At 41.6% G+C, this 26,324-nt stretch overlaps 1 protein-coding gene across 3 annotated transcripts in view; it reads left to right on the plus strand.

Moving 5' to 3' along the window:
* The window catches only part of KDM5B (lysine demethylase 5B), a 72,940-nt gene extending 47,624 nt beyond the window's left edge, over window positions 1-25,316 (plus strand). The window contains exons 15-27 of one of the 3 annotated variants that reach the window (XM_077772099.1): window positions 1,281-1,462; window positions 1,613-1,737; window positions 3,550-3,700; window positions 3,858-3,972; window positions 4,648-5,003; window positions 6,023-6,161; window positions 9,947-10,126; window positions 10,796-10,954; window positions 15,548-16,033; window positions 17,504-17,615; window positions 18,730-18,884; window positions 20,333-20,653; window positions 25,189-25,316. In XM_077772099.1, coding sequence (XP_077628225.1) covers window positions 1,281-1,462; window positions 1,613-1,737; window positions 3,550-3,700; window positions 3,858-3,972; window positions 4,648-5,003; window positions 6,023-6,161; window positions 9,947-10,126; window positions 10,796-10,954; window positions 15,548-16,033; window positions 17,504-17,615; window positions 18,730-18,884; window positions 20,333-20,653; window positions 25,189-25,227 — 2,520 coding nt within the window. In that variant the 3' untranslated portion in view covers window positions 25,228-25,316. Of the gene's footprint in view, window positions 1-1,280; window positions 1,463-1,612; window positions 1,738-3,549; window positions 3,701-3,857; window positions 3,973-4,647; window positions 5,004-6,022; window positions 6,162-9,946; window positions 10,127-10,795; window positions 10,955-15,547; window positions 16,034-17,503; window positions 17,616-18,665; window positions 18,885-20,332; window positions 20,654-21,185; window positions 24,983-25,188 lie in introns of those variants that run through there. The other 2 variants (XM_077772098.1, XM_077772100.1) reach the window with 2 other exon arrangements.
* Window positions 25,317-26,324: the final 1,008 nt, after the last annotated feature.

Below are 26,324 nucleotides of genomic sequence, written 5' to 3' on the forward strand. Positions count from 1 at the left end.
CCCCCATGGTCCTCTGTTATGTTTCTCCTGTTCCATTTACAGGTGAAAATATATGGTATCTGTCCTTCTCTGCCTGACTTATTTCGCTCAGCATAACACCCTCAAGTTCGATCCACGTTGCTACACATGGCCAGATTTCATTCTTTCTCATTGTCATGTAGTGTATTCCATCGTATAGAAAAACCGCATCTTCTTGATCCATTCGTCAGTTGGTTGACATTTTGGCTCTTTCCATGATTTGGCTATTGTTGAAAGTGTTGTTACGAACATTGAGGTACATGTGGCCCTATGCATCAGCACTCCTGTATCCCTTGGGTAAATTCCTAGCAGTGCTATTGCTGGGTCATAGGGGAGTTCTATTAATTTTTGAGGAACCTCCACACTGTTTTCCAGAGGGGCTGTACCAGTTTACATTCCCACCAACAGTGTAGGTGGGTGCCTGTTTCCCCACATCCTCGCCAGCATCTAGAGTCTCCTGATTTGTTCATTTTAGCCTCTCTGACCGGCGTGAGGTGGTATCTCAGTGTGGTTTTGATCTGCATTTTCCTGATGATGAGGGACGCTGAGCATTGTTTCATGTGTCTGTTGGCCATCTGGATGTCCTCTTTGGAGAAGTGTCTGTTCATGTCTCTGCCCATTTCTTCACTGGATTATTTGTTTTTTGGGTGTGCAGTTTGGTGAGTTCCTTAATAGATTTTGGATACTAGCCCTTTATCTGATGTCATTTGCAACTATCTTTTCCCATTCCTTCAGTTGCCTATTAGCTTTATTGATTGTTTCCTTTGCCTTGCAGAAGCCTTTTATCTTGATGAAGTCCTAATAGTTCATTTTTGCTCTTGATTCCCTTGCCTTTGGGGGTGTGTCAAGTAAGAAATTGCTGCAGTGGAGGTCAAGGAGGTTGTTTCCTGCTTTCTCCTATAGGGTTTTGATAGCTTCCTGTCTCACATTCAGGTCCTTTATCCATTTTAGTTTATTTTGGTGTATGGTGTAAGAAAGTGATCTAGTTTCATTCTTTGGATGTCACTGTCCAGTTCTCCCAGCACCATCTGTTAAAGAGACTGTCTTTTTTCCTTTGGATACTCTTTCCTGCTTTGTCAAAGATTAATTGGCCATACATTTGTGGGTCTAATTCTGAGTTCTCTATTCTATTCCATTGGTCTGTGTGTCTGTTTTTGTGCCACCTCACCCACTTTTTAAAAAACTCAGCTATTATGTATTTGACTTGGGGGCTGGTGGATTATATTATCCTTCAGAGGTCTCTAAAGTACACTTTATTTTAGGGAGTAATTGATTCGGAAAGAATGGATTTTGAGCTGTTGCCAGATGATGAGCGTCAGTGTATAAAATGCAAAACCACATGCTTCATGTCTGCCATCTCCTGCTCTTGTAAACCTGGTTTGCTTGTTTGCCTGCATCATGTGAAAGAATTGTGTTCCTGTCCTCCTTATAAATATAAACTGAGGTGAGTAGGAAGAATGATCTTTTCTGTGGAAAACCCTAAGTCCTTCATAAAAGCTCTGTGACATCCCTGCTCCAGGGCTGAAGTACTGCATGTAAAATGCATGATTTTCTCCAAACCCAAACATCTCAAAACCAAGTCTGCTGTTTCCAGGTATAGATACACTCTGGATGATCTCTACCCCATGATGAATGCATTGAAGCTTCGAGCAGAATCTTACAACGAATGGGCCCTGAATGTGAATGAAGCTTTGGAGGCAAAGATTAACAAAAAGAAAAGTATGTGGTATCTTGGTGATTGGCAGATTGGGACTGCTTGTGATGTAGCCAACATAGTTACCAAGGAACTGATTACTTGAAACAACTTGACGCTGATTTATGGAGTGTTAGCAGAGAAAGATAAAGCCACTAGTGGATGAGGCAGATGCCCTTTACATCAAAGGAAAATCTTGATATGGGAATTGTACAAGATTGTATATTTAGCAAAGATCATAGTATTTGGAAACAATAACTTTTACACCTCTTGGGTCAGAACAAAAATATTTCTTCTTGTATATGGAACCTAGGAAAACTTTTTTTTTTTTTTTAAACTAGGTCTTAAGGCACTTGGTTAAGTGTCCAAGACTTGATTTCAGCTCAGGTCATGATCTCGTGGTTTGTGACGTGGAGGCTCATATTGTGGTCTGTGCTGATAGGGAGTCTGCTTATGATTCTCTCTGCACCTCCTCTGCTCACTTGTGGGCGGGCTCTCTTTCTCTCTCTCTCTCTGAAAATAAATAAACATTAAAAAAAAATTAAAACTAGACCTCAAGACAAAGGTAGCATGTTATTAAATTAGAAGTTTATCTTTGGTTTATCACTGCTCCCACCCCTTTTCTCTTTTAAGTAACTTAGGCTCTGCATCCAGTGTGGAGCCCTGCGTAAGGCTTTTGAACTCAGAACCCTGAGATCAGAGTCAGATGCTTAACCAACTGAGCCATCTAGGCACCCCAGTGGTTTATTACTTTTTAGTGCTGATTAAAGTTTCTGTCTCTCATTATTATTACCTTAAAAGTCCCTACTTCCCCCCCCCCTTTCTGAAAGAGAGACAGCATGAGCAGGGGAGGGGCAAGAGAGAGAAGGAAACAGAAGATCCCAAGCAGGCTCCATGCTTCCCGCAAAGAACCCGACTTAGGGCTCAAGCTCACAAAACCGTGAGATCATGACTTGAGTGGAAACCAAGAGTCAGATGTTTAACCAGCTAAACCCCCCAGGCATGCCCCTGCCCCCATCTCTGTCTTTTTTCTTTCTTTTTTTAATGTTTTATTTATTTCTGAGAAAGAGAGACAGCGTGAGCAGGGAAAGGTCAGAGACAGAGGGAGACACAGAATCTGAAACAGGCTTCAGGCTCCGAGCTAGCTGTCAGCACAGAGCCCGACGCAGGGCTTGAACCCACGAACGGTGAGATCATGACCTGAGCTGAAGTTGGAGGCTTAACTGACTGAGCCACCCAGGCGCCCCGCCCCCATCTTTTTCAAAGTGTTTTACTTTTCTTTCCTTTCTGTAGTCCAACAGGTAAATCTGCTCTTCTTTTATATAGGGGAAGGTTTCAATATCATTGTCCCTGAGCACACTGGATACTTGTGCCAACAGCAGGATGGAAGTGCAGGAGATAGGAGTGGTCTGTGCGACAATAAGAATCTGCGTTTTGCTTTGTTTTGACAAATCTGTTGTTTCCCATATCTTAAACATTTCAGGTCTGAATATTTCCATATTGAAGAGCAACTCTAAGCACTATTTTAAAACACTGTAAAGGGGCACCTGTCTGGCTCCTTTGGAAGGGCATGCGACTCTTGATCTCCAGGTCATGAGTTCAAGCCTCACATTGGGCATAGAGACTACTTAAAAATAGATAAAAGAGACTTAAAAAATAAGTAAATAGAAACACTCTACACTCAGCCAAAACAGTAAAAATCAGATGAACAAATCTGTTAACATCTTAAAACGCTGCATGTATTTTAGATAACTGACAAAAGCAAACTCTTCCTTTGTGTGTCATACCACTTGTAATACACATAATGATTACAGAAACGACCTTTTGTTTATTCTCAGGCCTTGTCAGCTTTAAGGCTTTAATTGAGGAATCTGAAATGAAGAAATTCCCTGACAATGATCTTTTGCGCCACCTTCGCTTAGTCACACAGGACGCGGAGAAGTGTGCTTCTGTTGCACAGCAGCTGTTGAATGGCAAAAGGCAAACGAGGTGTGTACTTCCATTTGAGTTTGCACTCTTAGGTGGCTCTACTTGGGAACCTGTTGTGAATTGGTTCTTCCTTCTGTCCTGTATTCCTGTGACATTGAATCTGGGAATGGTGACTATATTATGTTCTCATGGCTTCCTCGGGCCTTTGTCTTCACAGATATCGATCTGGTGGAGGAAAATCCCAGAATCAATTGACTGTGAATGAGCTCAGACAGTTTGTGACACAACTGTATGCTCTTCCATGTGTCCTCAGTCAAACGCCTTTGCTAAAGGTAACTATAGAGGGAACTGTGGGAAAGTACTTTGGTAATCCTATGCAGTTGAGCCTTGGTTTGCAAGCATAATTTATTCCAGAAACGTACTTGTAATCCAATGCACTCATACATCAAAGCAAATTTCAACAACCATTGTGTCAGTTGTAGTCATGTGACATTTGGCGTTATGTACTACTATTATTACAGGACCTTGTTCATTTATCAAGTTAAAATTTATTAGAAATATTTGCTTGTCTTGTGAAACACTCGCAGAACAAGTTACCTGCAATCCAAGGTTTCACTGTATTTTGTAAATAAACTCAATTGACATTAAGTCACCTTTCTTGGGTAATTTGTATATTTATTTGCAGATGTTTGTAATAACCTACTTAAGTGTTTTGTGTGAGTGTGTGTGGATAGAGATTATAACAGGCCCAGAAAGGAGAAATAAAGTCGGAAATTTTTACCTTGAAAGTGACCACTTGCTGCTACTTGCAGTTGGTAAAAAAGTCTGTGGTAGTCACTAGTTTTAGCTGTCAGTTGGTTTATATATTATCTCATTTACCCATATTATTGCTAAAATCACATGAGATGGAAGGAGCGTCACACTGAATTATGTATTGAAGATTCTAAGTATGAAAGAAGCCAGTTACTGAAATTACTATTTTGATACAACAACCTGTGTTTTTTTAGGATCTCTTGAATCGTGTAGAAGATTTCCAACAGCATAGCCAGAAATTGCTCTCTGAGGAAATGCCCAGTGCTGCTGAGCTGCAAGACTTGCTAGATGTCAGCTTTGAATTTGATGTTGAACTTCCACAGCTTGCTGAGATGCGTGTCCGTCTGGAGCAGGCCCGCTGGCTAGAAGAGGTGCAGCAAGCTTGCCTAGACCCCAGCTCCCTTACACTAGATGATATGAGACGTCTCATAGACCTAGGGGTGGGCCTAGCCCCATACTCGGCAGTGGAAAAAGCGATGGCCCGGCTTCAGGAGCTGCTTACAGTGTCAGAGCACTGGGATGACAAAGCCAAGAGTCTTCTCAAAGCCAGGTGAAAAGGCAAACTCCCCTCTCTCCTCGGGAGGGTTGGGTAATAATATCCATTTGAGAGCAGGAGAGCACAATGGTTGGCGTGTGACAAATGTTCAGAAGCTGCAGTTGTGGATACAGAATACATGTAGAAAAGAAAAAAGCTGAGATATTTGGGGCTGCTTTGGAACTTGGGTAAAAATACTAATTTCTTCTTCACTGATTGTGAAGTGAACAATTCAAATGGACTTTGGACTCTGATGATACCATCTTTGAGAGAATAAGTTTTACAAATAAGTGGAAAACTATTTAAACCCACAGTTAACAAGAACGCTAGGAGTTTTTTTGAAATGTCTGAGAGTTAATATGCACTGTTCCCTAAAATGAAGGTAGTGCCAGTAATTACCAACAGGAATAGGAATGTGCCTTTGTGCTGTTGCTTAGTAATTCGGGATACCTTATCTATGTTTGAGAGATTTGATTCAACTCAGGCAAACCATCTGAGTGGAGAAAGATCGACCCCTCCCTAATTCTGCTTTCTGTCTGATCTTTGCAGGTCCAGTTGACAGTATTAAAAAATAGGTGTTTGTAGATGTTCTTTTGTAGTCCTAAAATAGTGGTCATTGAGCAGAGAGACATGTTTGATACTATGCTTTTGGTGTGTTGATACCCTGGAGAATTAAAATTTTCCTGACGAAATTTATGAGTCTTGACAGTATATGTAGTAAAACACTAATTTATTGCTAAGTTACCTTCTGCAAATGAAAAGTTTGTGCTTATACCAGCATAAAGTCAGGAATAAGTAGAACTTAAATGCTTTACTGAGTCATTTCTTTTATCTTAGGATGCTCTTAAGTTATATGCAGACATTTGAAACTTTAGTTAAGTTGTGATATCTAGTAGCTATTGACATTTGAAAAAGATAAGTATTTGTTATACTGAATTTCCTTGGAAATGGGTTTTCTAGTTTCTTTAGGAAACCTTAAGAAAAATGAACCACCATATAACATATTAAGTAGTTCTTACATTTCATTTTTGTAGACCTCGGCATTCATTGAATAGCCTGGCTACAGCAGTTAAGGAGATTGAGGAGATCCCCGCTTATCTGCCAAATGGTGTGGCTCTGAAAGACTCGGTGCAGAAAGCCAGAGACTGGCTTCAGGATGTAGAGGCCCTGCAGGTTGGTTTAAGAAAAAAATGTCTTGGGTGTGTAAGTGCATCTAAGAAGAGCAGTGATTGAAAAATGTAAAAGGATGTTGTGTTGAATCTTACCACACAGATTCAGTGTTTTTGGTGGCCGAATTCATAATTATATTCAAACTTTTAAAAAAAGTTTAGTTATTTTGAGGGGGGAGGAGGGAGTATGGGTGGGGAAGGGGCAGTGAAAGAGCAAGAGAGAGAATCCGAAGCAGGTTCCTCGCCACCAGTGCCGAACCTGATGCAGTGCTCGATCTCAGAAACCATGAAATCATGACCTGAGCTGAAATTAGACACTTAACTGACTGAGCCACCCAGGCGTCATGATTACATTCAAACTTATGTAGGTGTACTTACCTACCACCTGTTATCCTGAACATTTGGCTCAAATTTTATTATTTAAAGTTTAAATAATTCAACTAACTTTTTCTGGGAGCTTAGGAGCCTCTCTTAACAAACTTGAGTACTTGGTTGAGGATTGGAGAAAAAGCTAAAATTGAAGTTGTGGAGAAAAGTAGTTTCTCTCTTCCTTTGTCTCCTTCCTCCCTCCCTCCCTCCCTCCCTTCCTTCATTTCTTCCTTCCTCTCTCTCTCTCTCTCTCTGTGGGAGTAAAAAAATAGTTCTTTTTTGGTTAAAATATTTAGGTTTAGGCAGCGGGACTCTGTTTCGATGATTCCAGTTTTGTTGGCAACATCCAAAGCAACATAGGAGCCAGTCAAACATATGCCTTCTCTTCAGGCCTGATCAGGATGTTGATCTTATCCATGTCAATGTCTTGGAGCTTTTTCACAGCCTGTTTGATATGGTGCTTGGTTGGCCTTGACATCCACAGTGAACACAAGTGTGGTGTTGTCTTCTATTTTCTTCATGGCTAACTTGGTAGTCAGGGAGAACTTCGATGACTGCATAGTGGTTAACTTGTTTCTCTTGGGGGTGCTCTTTCAAGGATATTTGGGCTGCCTTTGGAGACCCCAGTGTCTTGGGCCATTGGAATGTAGGTGATTTTTTTGTTGTTGTTGTTTTGTTTGTTTTTTGGGGTTTTTTTGGTGACTGTGGATACCTTTCTGCACCACTTTCTTGGCCTTCAGAGGCCTTCACAGCCTTTGCTTTGGTTTTGGGAGGGACAGGGGCCTCTTTATTTTTGGCTTTGGTGCCATCTTTGTGAAAGGGTGAGAAAGGTAGTTTCCAATCTTTGATAAGTACATTTGTCTCTTGTTGGTTTGTTTCTGGTTGTTTGATTACGTGGCCAAACTAGGCCCCAAGGTGCAGAAGTTTTCACCAAGTAGTGACTTAAACAAAAGCACTTTCTGATCCCTACAAAAGAAAGGAAACTTAACAAGTTTCAAAGTAATTAGCACCAAGTATATGTGGTCCTATGTTAGATGTTATGTTATATTTAAGGACTTGCCTATAAAGAAAGAAGAGAATTAAATTCACTTGTAGCATTATCAAGGTACAAATGAAGCTGGATAACTTCATTTGAAAAGTGGTTGGTGGGGAGTGTCTTCCTTCATCTCTGTAATCATTGTAAATCAGTAGTAAGTCTAATAATGGGACCTATTGAGGAAAAAAGGTCTTTGAATTATTTAATGAGCTAGGTTTTTAAAAATTTAGTTTATCTCATTCTTGAGCCTCAAGACCTGTTTTGTTGAAGCCATTGAATTCTAAGAATAAAATACTGTCTGCTTTTCTGAATACTTGTTTAATTTTAACTAGTGCTAATTGATCGGTTTTTAATAAGAAATGCCAAGCCACATAGTTTTAGCCAAATGTTTGCAACAAAATATCTGGGTATCTATTTAGTTAAAAGGGAAGAGAAGATAGATTTTTTGATAAATATTATTACATAATTAAGGGGTGACTCCAATTCGCCAAAGAAAAAAACCAAGGGAAGTATTTACTGTGTACACAGACTTCCTAAATGGGAGTTTTAGATGCAGCTTCTAGTTAATGATGTTTGGAACTACAGTGATTAGTTTTAGTTTTGGTCCTCCCTTTCATTTATGATTGATAGCAGCCAGAAAGGTAAGGTGAGGTCACTGCAATAATGAGGAGAGATAAGCATGTGAAATCAGAAAGAGGCCATGTTTCTGGATGGCTTATACTCTGTTCATATTCTGTAACGTATATATTACTTACTAGCGTGTTTTCACTAGTGCCCCCAAGGGCAAAAAGCAAGTTTTGCTCCATTCCTGAAATAATAGCCTGGCCTTTACTTACATCATATGCTTAAGGACATAATGGAGAGATGTGACTGACAACAAGGATCCTCTTCATATTTAGTGGATTATGTATTTTATAATGTTATCCAGTATTCAGATTTATACATTTATTTCTACATTGAACATTATAAGCTAGCATGTAATTTGTGAGTCACGTTTTTAAGTGTCCAGCAGAACACTTGTGTCCCTACCGTTCCAGTCCTATAAGAATAAATATCAAAAGCAGTGAAACATCAAGCTTCCTAGTCTATATTCACTTCCCCATTTTCCCCAAGAATGTCCCTTCTGGTTGTTTATCTAGTCCATAACCATACATTGCACCTAAATGAATCTTGCAGTGTTTTCCTCCCTACCCTACCGTTTTTCACGTCAGTGTCAAGAACAGTTACCTTGTGATAAGTTCTACCGTCTGGATTTGTGTGGTTATTTCTTTGTGGTGTGTTTTATCTTCTGTATTTCCTGTAAATTAGAAGTGAGTTTCTTAGCCTTGATGGATTCAGGTTAAATATTTTTTTTACTTAGAACAGTATCAGCATTACAGGTGATGTTGTATACTTCATATTGCATCACATCAGGAGACATATTTGGATGACCTACTTAGTGATGCTAAGATTTACCGTTGTATGAGAGCTACGTCAGTGTCCCCCACCCTGCAACCTAACCCTTTCATTCTTCTCCAGTTTAGGCATCTCATTTTCAAAGTCCCAGGACCAACAGCATCAGCATCACCTGCAAACTTGTTAAGAAATACAAATTTATGGACTCTTCCCTGGTGACCTTAATCAGAATATCTGGGAATGGGGCCCAAGAAACTATTTAAACAAGCTTTCCTGATGACTTTTAACATATACTAAATTTGAGAAGCAATGGGACTTTTCACCTCATTTTAGTTTTCTGAATAATTTTAAAGTTTATTTTTGAGAGAGAATGCACATGCATGTGTGCGTGAGCAGGAGAGAGGGGGAGAGGAGAGGGAGAGAGAGAATACCAAGCAAGTTCTGTGCTGACAGAGGGGCCCTCTGATGTGGGGCTCGAACTCATGAATCGTGCAGAATCAAGAGTTGGACAGCTTAACTGACTGAGCCACCTGGGCACCCCAGTTTTCTCAGTAATTTATACCGGGTTAATTTATCATAGGATGGATTGGAAAAATACTGTTGCCTTTCTCTGTCTAAGTCAGTGTGAAAACCTTTTGAGTTATTGCAAGTCTACATTTCTGTTTAATTTTTTTCAAGCTATCTATAGGGACCAAGATGACAAGTGAATTTAGGAGGGCATAAAAAGTCAGAACAAAGGGATCACAGAGTATGCATGTTCATAGTTGTATCCTTGGGGCCTAGCACAAACTAGGTCCTTCAATTCTTTGTTAAGTGAAGGAACACAGGTCACCCCTAATCCCATTGCTGTTGATCAGCAGGAGGTTTTGTTCATCTCCATGTATGAATTTAACATGTCCAAATGTAGGCCTCATCTGAATCATGCTTTTCCCACTTTACAGAGAAGTATTGTTTTTTCTAAGATGCTACAATTTTTCTTGATTTACTAGGTTGGAGGACGTGTGCCAGTGTTAGACACACTCATAGAACTTGTTACACGAGGCCGATCTATCCCGGTACATCTGAATTCTTTACCAAGACTGGAATTACTAGTAGCTGAGGTCCAGGCTTGGAAAGAATGTGCTGCTAATACATTCTTGACTGAGAATTCTCCATATTCTCTCTTAGAGGTAAGTTTTCAACCAGCCCTTCTACAAGACCTGAGATCTCTTAGCTTGTAGAACATGGAGTCCATTTCCTCAAAAGGTAACATCACTGATTGATCTATCATTCTATGAGTTACTTTTGTCAGTAGAGCCAGAGAGATTCTTCTAAACTTCCAGTGAAATAACCTTTAAATGTTACCTGAATATGTTTAGGATAGCATTTGGTGTTTCAAGAAGAACATTTTTCATGTTGAAGTTCCTCAATCTGTATTGAAATTGGGTTTTTAACCTTGGCCATGCTTCACCATTTGCATTTAATAAGCCTGTAAATGATCTCATTCACCTTTCATAAAGTGCTATAGTTGCACTTTTTGTATTTTTTGTAAGCTGAGGCTGGTAGCTCATTATGACTGAATTGGTATATATCGCATTTAACTTATTGTTTAATCCAATCTAGAATCAAAGCCAATCTTTTGTGAAATTCCTCCCTCCCTCCCGCTTCCTTCCCTTCTTTCCTTTCTTCCTTTCTTGAAGAGTAGAGTTTTCTGGCTTCAGGGCGGCATGTTACAAAGAAAATGTTAGATACGAAGGAAGAAATTTACATCATTTCCACTGCTTAGACTTTTCTTTGAGGACTTCTCATGCTTCATCTGAAGTCCATTTCACCTGTGGTTGTGCTTGGTCCCACATTAGGTGCTGTGTCCTCGATGTGACATTGGCCTTTTGGGATTGAAGAGGAAGCAGAGAAAGTTAAAGGAACCCTTGCCAAGTGGAAAGAAGAAAAACACCAAATTAGAGAGTCTGAGCGACCTGGAGAGAGCTTTAACTGAAAGCAAAGAGACTGCTTCGGCTGTATGTAGTAGGGCTTTTCTTCATTCTCTGTTGCTTAGAGAGGGTGATTTCTAACCTTTTTATATACAGGAATATTGGTAAGACATATCCAAGAATAACCTTAAGAACACTCAGTTTTACCAAATATGCTTTCTGAAAATTATCAAATGTAAAAGCTTTGAATAGATGTGTAGAGGTGCAGCAGATAGAGGGAGACCTCCCAGTCTGAGTTTCTCAGACTTGGTCTTGTCAGTGCCTGTGGGTTGATCAGGGCTGCTGAATATGGATGTCAGGGTTAACAGATAAGTGAGACCTCAGTGTCAACTTAACTAATTTACAGCAAGATGTACATGCAGGGGTTGCCTGGCCGGCTGAGGCAGTGACATATGTGNGCTTAACCGACTGAGCCACCCAGGCGCCCCATGTGATTCTTGATCTTGGGGTCATGAGTCTAAGCCCCAGAGCTTACTAAGTAAGTAAGTAAATAAATAAATAAAAACATATACATACACATAAACACACCTACTTAAAAAATACACTTAAAAGTCTACTGGGTACCTTTGAGCCTAACTGCATTTAGTAAGCACTGTTCATTCAAAGATGGTATCATTTTAAGAAGCTCATGTTTAGTAAGCAGTAGTATCAAAAGAAGATAGAGATGTGACTTGGATGCTGACAATTTTTTTTTAAGTGTTTATTTAAATTCCATTTAGCAGGGGCACCTGGATAGTTCAGTCAGTTGAGTGTCCAAGTATCCAACTCTTGATTTCGGCTCAGGTCATGACCTCACGGTCATGGTAGATGCTGACAATTTTTAAAAAATTTTTAATGTTTTATTTATTTCTGAGAGAGAGAAAGAGGCAGCGTGAGCAGGGGAGGGTCAGAGAGGGAGACGCAGAACCGGAAGCAGGCTCCAGGGTCTGAGCTAGCTGCCAGCACATAACCTGATGCAGGGCTCGAACCCATGAACTGTGAGATCATGACCTGAGCCGAAGTCAGACACTTAGCTGACCGAGCCACCCAGGCACCCCACTGACATTTTTTTAAATTGACCTATAAATGACATATATTTCAGGTATGCAGCATAATGGTTTGATTGATCACTATAGTAAGTCTAGTTAACATCTATCACCACACAAAGTTACAAACTTTTTCTTGGGATGAGAACTTTAAAGATCTATTGTCTTAGGAACTTCCAAGTATACAATACAGCACAGTATTAACTGTAATGAACATGTTGTACCTTGTATCCTTAGGACTTATTTTATAACTAGAAGTTTGTAAAGTTTTGACTACTTTTACCCAGTTTGCCCATTCCCCACCCCATGTCTCTGGCAGCCACTAATTTATTCTCCATTTTCTGTGGATTTGGGTTTTTGTTTTGGATTCATACAGTGTTTGTCTTTGGCCTATTTCACTTAGCCTAATACATTTATAGTCCCATCTGTACTGTTGCAAATGGCAAGGTTTCCTTTTTTTTTTTTTTTTTTAATGCCTGGGTAACATTCCATTTTATGTACATATACCACATTTTCTAAATTCATTCATCAGCTGATGGACAGTTACGTTGCTTCCATGTGTTGGCTGCAGGACAGTAATACTGCTGCAGTGGACATGGGGGTGTGGATGTCTTTTTGAGTTAGTGTTTTTTTTTTTTTCCTTCAAATAAATACTCAGAAGTGGAATTGCTGAATCATATGGTAGTTCTGTTTTTTAATTTCTTGAGGAACCTCCATATCATTTTCCATAGTGGCTACACTAATTTACATTCCCATCAACTATGCACAAAGGTTCCCTTTTCTTCACATCCTCACCAACATGTATTATTTCTTGGTGTTTTTGATAATAGCCATTCTGGTAAGTGTGAGTTGATTTTGCATTATGATTTTAACTTGCAGTTTCATGGTTGAGCACCTTTTCATGTACCTATTATCATCTTTGTCCTCTTTGGAAAAATAGTCAATCCTCTGCCCATGTTTGCTTTTTGCTGTTAGTTGTATGAGTTCTTTATCTAGTTTGGATATTAACCCCTTATCAGATACCTGCTTTGCCAACATTTTCTCCTGTTCTGTAGGTTCCTTTTTATTTTGTTGCTGGCTTTCTTTGTCGTGCAGAAACTCCCTAGTTGGATGTAGTCCTATCTGGATGCTTTAAGTGGCACAAAGTGTTGCCCTTGGTAAAGCAGAACTGTATTTGCTCTGAGCATTGGACTAGATGGTTTCTGTCTCTGGGCAGGGCACCTTTCTCCCTGTTCTGTTTCTTTGTAGCTGCCTGAATTCTCTGGTGATGGGTATGAGATTGCCTTGGTTTATGTGTTTTGACACAGATTTTTAGGGCATATTTATATATTGAGTCAAGTTCTAATCAGATTCTGCTGCTTGAATATAATTCTGGTTTTTTTTTTAAGGTGCTGCTTCCCACTATTATTTGTGTGGTTTATTTTTGTAAAGATACTGTGTCTTTTTTTTTTTTTTTTTAAGTTCTTTATTTTGAGAGAGAGAGTGTGAGCAGGGGATGGGCAGAGAGAGAGAAGGAGAGAGAGAATCCCAAGCAGACCCTGCACCCCAGGTCTTTTACTGTCTTTAACATTAAGGCCTTCTATATGTGCTAGACCCAGCCTGTATATAGTGAAACTGGGTCCCTCATGAAATAATTAAGTAGAAATCACTTTACTTTGTTACACACACATATGCACACATGTGTACATGCTATAAAATAAGCTCATTAGGGCACAGACAATAGCAAGTTGCTTTTCTGCAGAGTCTTAGGCATACTTGAATTGTGAAGTCTTTCCCCTCTATTAAAATGAGAGCCATGTCCCAGGAAAGTGCTGAGTTCAGCTAACCTGTATACATGACTTCAAAATAGAAACAGAATCAACTTCACAGTAAAGAGCTGAAGTGATAACTGTACATATTTCTGAACAGTATTTAGTATCTGTCCATAAGTGGAATCTACACTAAGCACCTACTATATAAAATGTCCAGAACATAAACAAGTCCAGGCATTCAGATTGATTCCTTATGCAGCATGAAGTACAAGCTGTCTCAATGTGACAAACTAAAAATCATTAGCTACGACAAGAGTTAGCCCTACCACCTTGAACTTTATATCCGGTTTCCCCAGTAAAAGGCTGGACTACCAAAGTCATCGTCCTCTACCTCTCCACTGGTAGAGAAATACAGATAAATAGAGGGAAACTGTAGATTTCTAAAACTGTGCTTACCCCTCTAGAAACAGAAATTATAGGCTGTAGGAGCCATTCCTTTCCCCAGTTCTGTTCCCAGATCCTTACAGTGTTAATTGGTCGCAGTTAAAACCATTCCCAGTTATCACACCCGCCCACCGGCAGACCCCATCATGATTCACCGGATGAAGTGTCCTGAGTCATAAGGCCAGAATGTACTCTCCATTATTCCTTTTTGGAATGGAGAAGAAAATGTATGAATGAAGGAAGAAACAAAAAGATGTGGAAGTAAATTCGGTACAAACCTTGGGTATATATATTTTTTTAAATCCCCTTATTTCTGTAGACAAAAACAATGTGCAGGCAGTATATGTGGGTTATGTGACAACATCATGCCTTTCAACTTGAAATGGAGAGCAAACAGGGACACCTGGGTGGCTCAATTGGTGACATTCCTGACTCTGATCCTTGATTTCTGATCAGCTCATGATCTCACGATTGTGAGATGGAGCCCCATGACAGGCTCTGCGCTGACAGCCTGGGGCCTGCTTGGGATTGACACTCTGCTCCTGTCTTCTGCCCCTCTCTGGCTCACGTGCTTGCTCTCTCTCTCAAAACAAATAAATAAACATTAAAAAAGGAAAGAAATGGAGAGCAAATGGTGTCTCTTTCAGCGTTCTGCTATGAAATTAGTAGGTAATGGATGAGTCCTTAAGCCGGAGAGCCATACACTAGATGGGCATACACTAGATGCTGAAAGGTACAGAACGCAGAGTTCAAAGCAGACAGTGTGGGCGCCTGGGCTCTTGGTTTCTGCTCAGGTCATACTCTCATGGTTTGCGGGTTTGAGCCCTGTATCGGGCTTGGTGCTGACATCATGCAGCCTGTTTGGGATTCCCTCTTTCTTTTCTCTCTGTCCCCTCCCCCCAAGAAACGGATACCTAAATGACCACCGTGCAGTGGGCCCTCTAGAGACTTTTCCCTCTAAAGTACCTCTCTCAACACAGAAGCGATTGAAGCCATGCAAACGTGGAGACCTCAGCAGTCCATACATGTAGCATGTGAAAAGCCATGTCTTTCAAGAGAAAGTTTTCTAGGAAGTAAATGTGCAGGGGAGTTGGACCTTTAAGAAGTAGTGTATTGTGGTGTATTTGCTCACACTGTTTGCTGCGTGCCTGGCACAGAGCATGCTATCACACACCTCTCATTTAATCAGCGCAGTCTTGTGGGGTGGGCTTTACTCCATTTAAGTCCATTTTATACACGTGAAAATTTAGCCACAATGGAATACACTGCCCACGGTCACTCTCACAACTCAGTGAGACGGAGCCAGGATTCAAATGCAGATCATCTACTTTGGGACCCTAGAGTTTTAGAGAGGGCTAAATTCCCTCTGGCATTGTCCTTGACTGTGAACTCCTTTTTAGATGGCAACACTTGGGGAAGCTCGCCTAAGGGAGATGGAAGCCTTGCAGTCTCTCAGACTAGCCAATGAAGGGAAGTTGCTGTCACCTGTCCAAGATGTGGAGCTGAAAGTCTGCCTGTGTCAGAAGGCCCCAGCTGCCCCTATGATCCAGTGTGAACTCTGCAGGGATGCCTTCCACACTAGCTGTGTGGCGGTACCCAGTATTTCACAGAGCCCCCGAATCTGGCTTTGTCCTCATTGTCGGAGGTCAGAGAAACCTCCGTTAGAGAAGATTCTGCCCCTGCTGGCCTCCCTGCAGCGTATCCGAGTTCGCCTTCCCGAGGGAGATGCACTTCGATACATGATTGAAAGAACCGTGAACTGGCAGCACAGAGCCCAGCAACTGCTTTCATCAGGGAATCTCACGTCTGTGCAGGATCGAGCGGGCTCAGGACTCCTATATGGCAGATGGCAGGCTTCAGCAGGACAGGCGTCCGACACCAACAAGGTGGGTCTGGATTTGTCTTTGCCTGTTACTGGAATCTGCTTAGGCCTGTCCCTTTTCCCTGGCCCTTCGCTCCAGTAGTGCTGCTCTTCGCGACAGACGCGTATGCAGCACTCACTCTTTAGTGCCTGGCGTTGGGGGGTTGTACCTATGTATGGGCCTGTTTGAGTTTCCTCTGCTCCTAGCAGTCAGAAGTTGTCTCTCAGGCAGTCCGTTTCTGTAGAGAAGATTTCACTTTTTCATACACACACACACACACACACACACACACACACGCACACACACACACATATACAATTTGCCATTCATGTGTATGAACCTAGATATGTATTTAATATATGTGAACTTTTATAATTTTTTGCTTGACTGCTTTTCCCCCCTGCCTACTCTCATGTAAGTCCCTGAGTAGAGCCAGCTCTCTGCCTCCTGTCTCTTACTGCCCTCTGAGGAAGGAATAGGTTTGGCAGTGTCTGAGTACCGTGTCGCTTCAGAGGAAAGGCAGTGGGTTTCATACCATCTGTGATATTTCTGCCAAAAGCCACATTCTTCTGACCGTCACTGGGATGGGGAGAGTTTTTTGTCTTCTTCCATAGGAGGTGACTGCAGGAAAAGAATGTGAAGATACCCAAAAAGTAGAGTTAAGAGGGCAGTATTCTTTCTTCACAGAACTTTGACCTGATGACTTTCAGATAAAGTACAGATTTCTCTAGCAGGGGTCTCACAGCTCCCTTGCACTGGTAACACGGACATGAAACATAGGAATCACGTGTTAAGCAGATCAGAGATAAGAACAAGAAATTATTTTCTCATATTGTTTTCCTTTTTTTTAAAAAAAAATTTCTCTCCAGGCTTCTAAAATGCAATGCCTGGCACTTAGCCAATGATGAATTAAATTTTTGTTGCTTAGGTGTGTTGAGGTTATTTGGGCAACCTACAGTGGAGATATTTTTATTCTTTACACAAGATATGCTAAAGATTTACCTTTAGAGAGGACACAGTTGTTACTTATTTACTAGTTCACAGTCAATGGAGTGTTTCTACTAGCTTCTTTAATAAACATTGAAGAGGGGATGGAGGTGGATGTGCATGAGAGCTGGCAGTTCCTCAGTTGGTTTACTCAAAGGGACACATGTCTATGTTCCTTGTGTTATAACCTTCCTTAGGAGACTTACATAGGGAATAAAAAAGAGACTCAACATAGGGTATGATCTGTTCTCATGCAAAGACAATGATTTATTTCCCAGTGGTGCTCTTGACCTCTCTGAAATCAGTCCAGATAAAACCAGGAAGACCAGTGGCTTGATGGATAGGAGTTGATTTGGCTAAATTTAAGATACTCAGGAGACTTTTCAGTTGGGAAAAGTCTTTCTTTCCTGTTTCCCTAATTGATAACCCAAACTACTTTCCTTGGACTGGTGGGAGAATTCTTAATCCTGAAAACGCCTTACTATAAAAATGTTTTCCTTCCATTAGGGATCTCAACCCACTGGCACAACATCCTTTTCCTTGCCTGATGACTGGGACAGCAGAACCTCATATTTACACTCTCCCTTCTCTACTGGACGAAGTTGTATCCCCCTCCATGGTTTGTATTCTTATTCTTCTTCTTATTATTATTATTAGGGCTGGATAGTAACACGTGATCTTGCAGTAGGTTTTTGTTATAGATGTTCAGATGTAAAAAAAAAAAAAACTTTATCCTCAAATGTCAGATATGAGTTACTATGTATTTGCAGGGTAGAGAAGGATCATGTTTGAAGGTTTATAAATGCAAGGTAAATAGAGAAAGGCTTTCATACATTATTTTCAGGGATGAAAGGGTTAATCCCATGCCAACTGACATTTAAATACCACCCAGTCATTCCAGTCAGATGCTAAGTCATGGGCTCCCTTGAGATCTTAGAGATAATCCATACTAGAAACCTACCTCCTTTTTTCCTTATACAGTTGACTCTTGAACAGCCGGATTGGAACTGCACAGGTCCGCTAATACAGACTTTTTTCAATAAATACAGTCCAGCACTATAAATGTTTAATCTCCTCCTCTTTATGGTCTTCTTAACATTCTTTTCTTTCTAGCTTAGTTTATTATAAGAACACAGTGTATAATACAAAGATACAAAAATGTTAAATCAACTGTTCCATGTTATCAGTAAGGCTTCCAGTCAACAGTAGGCTGTTAGTAGTTAAATTTGGGGGGGGGTCAGAAGTAACACATGATTTTCAGGGGTTCGACACCCGTAAGTCCCATGCTGTTTAAGGGTCAGCTATACTTACCTATACATGAGTTCCTCCCAGAGCTACAGCTGGAGTTCCGATCCTTAGTCCTGCTGTCACAGCATGTGTTTGGTGATGGGGCTGGAGCTCCTTGACCCTCTCAGATTGCGCACGCCCTGCCCGGAAAGCAGAGGCTGTCCAGGCAGAGGTACTACCTCATCTGCATTAGCAATAAGTAAGAGAAGAGGAGATTCAGTGTAGAATTCATACTTCCTAGTAATCAAAAGACAGAAGATCAAGTTTGGGCTCTATTATATGGTGCCTTTTAGTCACAGTATGTGAACCTAACTTGAGTTGAACGTAATTTTACAAGGAGAGGGTGGCAGTGGTATGAGGGGTGGTCCTGCTTTTCTTGCAGATCTGAATGTCCATGTGAAACGCCCTCTGTTGTTGTCCTTATGCTTTGGTGCGATCTTTACCAGGCATTAGTCCAGAAGTGAATGAACTGTTGATGGAAGCCCAGTTGCTCCAGGTATCCCTTCCTGAAATTCAGGAACTTTACCAGACTCTACTTGCAAAGCCGACCCCTGCTCAGCAAACTGGCCGAAGCTCACCAGCTAGACCCAGCGGTGAGAAGGTGGGTGTCTGACGAGCGGCTGGGGAGACAGTCTCCGGTGGGGGTATGATTCTTAGTGTCATTCTGTCTAAAGAGTTTGGTGAACAAGATGCGGTCTTTGATCCAGAAAAGGATACAAACCCTGTACCTCGCAACCCCATTTCTCAGGCTGTCAGAGAGTAGATAGGTATGAGGCATCATTTTGGGCTCACATCCTGGAGTTCAGTGCTGTTTTGTAAGTGAGTGACTGTGACTTTTTTTTCCCCCCCTTTTTAGCCCGGTGCTTCTCCTCATTTCCATGTGACAATAGCTAGAAGTGGAATTATTTCTTTTCTGTAAGAGAAATACTGTAGACATGAAAATGTAATGATAGCTGGGAAGGCCTTTTCATATAATGCTTTCAAGACTCAAAAGAATATCTTGGAGTTAACATTTAACAAATGCTCTAACTGTTCTACCCCTGACAGGACAGCTGGGGTGAGGACTCAGTCACCAGACTTAAGGTGCCCATTTTGAGTGTTGACTTATTTGAGGGGGATAGATACCACATATGTCCTGTTTTTTAGCATATAAAGATGCCACTACTTTCTGTTAGTGAGCTCGCTGACCTGTAACATTGGGAGCTCCTGAGAATATAGCCAGGATCGGGAAGAATCTCACTAAAAACAGCATGAGGACAGTATCATTTAGAATTTTAGTTTTCATGATGCTACCAATAGTAGTGTAGCACCATTGTTGATTGTGTTCAGTTGATGCACTTTTTTTCTATAAGGGATGGGGATGTGTGTCTTTAAAGAAGGAATGTATTTGCATGGTTTCTTAGAAGTCTGTAGGTCAAAGGATAACCATACGCCCTTAGAAACTACATAGGATTCACTCACAGATTTGACGAAAAGAATGATGTAGGCATCGCTCCATCTCCTGGTGCTAATTTGAAAGCGAATCATGACTTTAACATTTCCTTTTTCCACTGCTTTTGATAGCACTAACAGTTGTCAGTTAAACTCAAACAGGTTGTCTACAGGACATGAGGGGAGGTGGTGGCAGTGTTGTTAAGATGCAGTATTTTTTTTTAATGTTTGTTTTTGAGAGAGTGCAGGCAGGGGAGGGGCAAAGAGAGGACAGAGGAGCCCGATGTGGGGCTTGAACCCATGAACTGCAAGATCACGATTTGTGCCGAAGTCAGACCTCAGCCAACTGAGCCTCACCAGGTGCCCTACAGTTGTTTTTTGTTTTTAAGTTTTTAAAATTTATTTAAGCCCTTTCTACACCCAGCGTGGGACTTGAACTCACGACCCTGAGATCAAGAGTCCCATGCTCTTCTGACTGAGCCAGTCAGGTGACCCAGGATGCAGTGTTTTTTAATGTTGATTGGAGATCATCTGGTGTCTTATACAACACTTAATTTCACTAGTTTGAGTCATGGGCAGACCGTAGGCTAAAATTGACTTTGTCCGTCCTCCACCCAGAATGACTGCTGCCGTGGGAAGCGAGATGGAATCAGCAGTCTTGAGAGAAAACTGAAGAGACGCCTGGAAAGAGAAGGCCTCTCCAGTGATCGGTGGGATCGAGTTAAAAAAATGCGGACCCCCAAAAAGAAGAAAATCAAACTGAGCCACTCCAAGGACACGAACAATTTCAAGTTAGAGAGAGAGCGTAGCTATGAGTTAGTCCGTTCTGCTGAAACCCATTCCCTGCCCTCAGATACATCCTATTCTGAACAGGAGGACTCTGGGGATGAAGATGCCATCTGCCCAGCTGGGAGCTGCCTGCAGCCAGAAGGAGATGAGGTCAGTGAGGTTTGGGCCATAGAGGACGTGCTTTCCCTTAACTCAGAAACCCTGTAAGCTACACCTCATCTCGCTGGTCTTTCTCTTCTGCTTATCTGCTTTGAGCTGATCTGAATGGATTGCTCAGCCCTCCCCCACTGATATCTCTGCTCTTACCATCGTTCCTGGGTCTCCTCCCTTTTCTCGAAGAAACTCTTATTCTTCCCTTTTTCCTTTTCCTGCTATTCCAGCTTTCACCGTCCCGGCGCTAAGAAGGTGGGAGGGGTGCTGATGTAATGCCCTTTTGCTTACTTATCACAGGGCGGCGCTGTCTTAACCCCAAAGCAGTCACGACTTGAAGAATGGCTTTGACTTGGTTGCTTTGGCTGGCGGGCCAGCTACACTCATGTGGCGTAGCTGCTGCGCCACAGGTCCCTGTGGTGGGACAGTGGCCGTTAGTGGCAAATGGCCTGAATATTTTGAGGCTGGCCTGCCCAATTTTGAATCACATTTTTTCCTCTGAAAACCCCATCTCCCTGCTCTTTGTAACCAGGTGGACTGGGTCCAGTGTGATGGCAGCTGCAATCAGTGGTTTCATCAGGTCTGTGTTGGTGTTTCTCCAGAGATGGCGGAGAAGGAAGACTACATCTGTGTGCGCTGTACTGTGAAGGACGCACCAAGCCGAAAATAAAACACACACACAAACAAAACACCTGCCCCCCCCCCACACCCCCAACCACTTAATGTAATTCAGGACTCCAACCAAGAAGATTTCTTCAATTTCTCAGCAAAGCTACAGGACTGGTATTCAAACCAGCCTGTAAACGGTGCTATTTCTATTCCTAACGGGATCATTTTTCCAGAACTCTTTGAAAAAAAGAAAAAACAACTAAAAAAATTTTTGACACTTTTTGTATTTTTTTCCTTAAGAGCTGTTTGTGGTTGTTGAGGTTTGAAATGCTGACTGTTTTTTTTTTGCAGGGGTTTCCACCAATTGGGAAGGCATTAGAGCTTGCACCTTTTCATGGACAGCATTAAAATCTTACCTCTGTCTGGGATTTACCGGCTTAAGAGTCCAACTCAGTTTCAGGGCCCAGAAGGGCACCAGAAATTCCAGTAAATCCTCATTTGAGGAATTTCTCTCTTGTTTACTCTGTTACCATATTGGGGAACTTAAGTTTTTCACTTTTGGGGTTTTTGTTTGTTTCTTTATCCACTTTTCTTTTTCCTGGTAGACTAGGTTTATTTATCTAAGCAATAACTTCTATGTTGGTTTCAGTGGCTGGAATTAAAACAAAACAAACTTCCAAACAGTGTGTTGGTGCTTTAGCATTTGGTTGATGTACAGAACACAAATGTCTAGTTTCTAGTGTCACTGATGAACTAGTGATGTAGAAAAGAGACTGCTCTGTAAGTCATTGCCACAGCTGTATTTTGGCTTTCTCCCTGCCTTTTCCTTCCTCTCCTTAATTTTTTGGTAGCTTGTATCAAATGTTGCAGTTTATATTGTGGAATAAATCCTTGGTCCTAATTTAACACTAAATGCTGATTATTTAGAGCCATTAGACTACAGCTGCTTCTGCCCCTCTACCTTGTGGGCTTCGAAGAATGAGAGGGGGGTTGCTTGCTTTTGCCTCTGCCCAGCTAGGCTCCAGGAGCAGTGGACAGTTCTTTTGTATCCTGCTCTGTTTGGTGGGCCATATGCCTCCAGTCTCCACTAATAAAGAACCGCACCCAGTTTCCATGAACTAGAACTTGTCTTTAAAGCCATGCTGTTTTTAAAGAAGCTTTTTGGAATGGTGGCAAATTGTTCCAATCCTCAAATCGGTCCTCCTTGTGGAAATGATGTCTTACTACATTTGAATTGACAGGGAAACTCGGTTTTAAGATGTCAGAAGGAAATCTGAGGAAGGTGATCCTCACTGAAGGGTGTGAAAGTGTGCGTTGAGGGACAGCAACAGCTTGTGACAGACACCCAGCCTCTGCATCCCTGACCTCTGTCCCTGTCTCTTTCTAACTCTAGTTGTTGTTACTGGTTATCAATAGGCCATAGCCTTTCCCCTCCTTTTCTTTTTTAAGGGGCTCTCTGTTCTGCAGTGGAGAAGACCTTCTGGTGAACAGAGCAGACTCTTGGTTTTTCCTCTTCTGTTGGTAATATTTCCCCCACATTCTATAGCCATAAACCTGGAGATGGGTAGAACTAGTGGGTCTTTAATAAAACAACAAAAACAGCAGATTGTGATGTAGCACAGATTTAAATGTACTGTCCCCCTTTATGCAATCCAAACAATTAAATCTCTTGTAAGAATGACTCGTAATTGTCTGCAGTTCTCCCACAGTTGTGATGTTTCTTCGTGTCTGATGGGGATTCTGGGGCCAATAGAGAAGAAGTCCTCTCCAGAGTACAATCTGGAATCATAGTGGTTTGGCCTTTTTTAAGTATCCAAATTCTTAGAACCCCCCAAAATTGGGACAGGATGCCAACTCTCCCACTTCCATTGAGAATATAAGCTAAAAGGGGACCCTGCGGCTAAAATGAAGCCTCTGCCTTTAGAGAGCTTTTGCCCATCTGGGTGTGCACCTCCCATGCCCCTGCTAGTTTTTCTTCCTCACCATTGCGTTGTACACAATCCCTGACAATAGCATTCTTAGTGAGGTAGATTCCGTCTCTCTGAGTTGGGGGAAAGGCAAGAATGTGTGTATTTAACATCTGTGCCCCCCGCCCCTCCTTGTGGGAACCACTGCACTGGTCTGTTTACGTATTATGGTCCTGATGTTAAAGAGAATGTCAGTTGCTCAAATTCTACTGCTGGTCAATGACAATGCCTGGGTGGTGTCTTCCAAGTCTCTTGTGATATTCCTCCTACCGTGTGTGCTCACCTGGCAAATGAACGGAGGTACGTTTACCTTCTAATTGATGCCTTCTGTTAAGTACCCGGAACAACTACGAAGTGATGTTACCTAAAAACTATATTTACTGTGTATTAGCTGTGAAGCCAGCCTGCATCCTAGAGAAACCTCTGCACCTAGAGAGAGAAGATAAAACAGAGAAACGGCTACTTCACCTCTATAGGCCTGCAGCTGCATGAGGTGTGAGGAGGAAGGACTGTTAGATGGAGCCTGAGCCAGGAGGGTAAAGAAGTCTAGTGAACTCAGAACCAAAGGGTGGATGGGTGTCCCTGCCTCATCAGTGACTGTTAGTTGTAGTTTTGTTTTTCTTTCCAAATCAACTCAACGGGATTTCTTATATGGAAAAAAGAAAGGGCTTGTTTGTATGTAGGCTCTAGCCTGGAGAAAGATTGTGTAATTTGGACTAGCTGTAAAAGAGATGGGTTTCTCCTTCATTTCAGTGTCCTGGGAGGTGAGAGTCCTTTTTGTCTCAGGATTAGCCTAAAGCCAGAGATGCTGGCTCTGGTGGTGGGGCTAGGTAAAAGCCCGAGTTTCCTGGCTTCATTCTGCCGTGTGGAGCTTTAAAAAAATGATACATAAAGATCATGAGATTTTAGGTCTTCTGTTTTGGCAGAAGTAGCTGAGATTCACTTAATTTGCCAATCTACCCACCACAAAAAGCAACATTACCCTTTGGGTGTTTGTGCAGGATAAGCCTGGGAACAGAGTGGATGCCTACCTGGAAGAGGGCAAAACTTGGTTTTGCCTTATACCCTCTAGTGAACTCTGAAGGCCCTTTAGAAATTGGTTTTTGCGCCCCCCCCCCTTTTAATTTCATCATATGTAATATTGGTGGGTATTTGGCACTCCATTAAAATCTGCTTCTGGCTTGGATCAGGCACTGATTGGTATTTAGTGCGCTTGGGGGTTCTGGGCTCACTCCTGCCTAGGTTTCCTGCCAAATACCAAAGTGAAGGGATTATAGATGCTACATACCTGTAACAGGAGATAGAATTGAACAAGTTATCTTAAGAGTCATTACCCATTGCCATTCAGCAACTGACTGTGCTAGTCTATGCTAGGCATCAACCTGGATTAAAAGGTCTTTGCCATAATGATGCAGAAAACCTCGCCCCCTTCTGATGAAAGTGTGCCTTTTGGGAAGAAGAGCTGAGAAAAACAGTGAAGATCCCAGTGCCTTTATCAGCTCCATATTCAAGTCGGAGCCCTTTCTCAGCTCCTAGTTGAGTACCAGAGCGATGGCTTCACACCTCCTGCCCCTGTCATCCGTCCCTTGCATGTGGCTTCTCCAGCCTCCCAACTCAGAGGTTCCACGTATAACTTGTAATAGAAATGTTATTGACAAGATGCCTAAACAAAACATTGTACAAAGTAGGATCTTGTGTAAAATAATACTGTTGTAAATCCATTTTTGAAAGCATAAAGAATTTGTAAAGTGTATATTTCACGTCTTCCAAATTTATGTAAACAAGTTTTCATGTTTCATGATTGCTTACATAGGAACACATCTTTACATTTTTATCATTGTTAATGGAATGTTTAAAGCCAGCCAACGATAGGTCATCCAGCTCCCTGTTTTGACTCTGGGTTAATTGTACAGAATGAAGGGCTGGGACATGGTGAGTTTGGATGTCTTTTATTTTCAGGATAACTTGCTGCATTGCGATGGATGGATGGAATTGTGATGTCACTTGATCTGTTCCAGGTGAGTGGAGGCCAAAGGACTACTACTCTTTCTGTTTTCCCTGGGATGGAAAAATTGAGAAATTAAAAAGTTGCCTGTCTAAGGAAAGAAAAGTTATTTACTCTAAATGTCCACAGACACCCTCTCCCACCCCCTCCCCACACACACACCCCCTAACTCCTGGAAAACTTACTTAACAAGAGGTTGAAGTGCAGTGCAGCTTCAAGCATTGACCCCTTGTGTCAGCCCATGCCAGTGTTTTCTCCCTGACCGAAATTCTAGCAGGAACTTAAAGCCCCTTTTATTTATGATTGGGACAAGTTTAACTTAAAAAGTTAAGTTATGAAGTTTTATCTTGAAGTTAGCCTGTTGTATTTATGTAATAAATACGGTTTATTAATAAGCTCTAAAATTGAGGAAAGTTAGGCAAGGACCTTCATTCAGAATAGTCATAATGCATGATCTGTGATTTTCAGCTTGGAATTTTTTTTCTTAAGTAAAAACTACCCCCCAGCCTGGGGCTCAAACTCGTGACCCTAATAAGATCAAGAGTCTCATGACACTAAGAACAAGAGAGCCAGCCGGGTGCCCCAGCTTGGACTTCTTTTTAAATGGATAAAGAATTTAGACATTGTGAAAGAATTGGGACTTGAGAACTCTAGATAATTTACTCCTCTTCCCCAGTCTATATTTATAGTTTCACCTATACCTAACTTAATAGCACGTTTTTAAGCAACTGGATCTTTTTTTTTTTTAAGTAATTTCTTCAGCCAGCATGGGGCTCAAACTCACAACCTCGAGATGGAGTCATGAGCTGTGACTGAGACAGCCAGCTTCCCCCAACCTAGTTTTTTATAAACTTCTAAGTTTATTTTTTTGAAAGTGAGATGGAGAGTGAGCATGGGAAGGGCAGGAGGAAGACAGAATCCCAAGCCCTCTGCACTGTCACCACAGAATCCTATGTGGGGCTTGAACCCATGAATCATGAGATCATGACCTGAGCTGAAACCAAGAGTCGGATGCTTAACTGAGCCATCCAGACACCTCCCCAGTCTGGGTTTTATACAGATTCTTTTCACACAATTCGTAGGTTTATGT

The sequence above is a fragment of the Crocuta crocuta genome, unplaced genomic scaffold (assembly GCF_008692635.1).
Source record: "Crocuta crocuta isolate KB4526 unplaced genomic scaffold, BGI_CrCroc_1.0 scaffold318, whole genome shotgun sequence".
Classification (NCBI taxonomy): domain Eukaryota; kingdom Metazoa; phylum Chordata; class Mammalia; order Carnivora; family Hyaenidae; genus Crocuta; species Crocuta crocuta.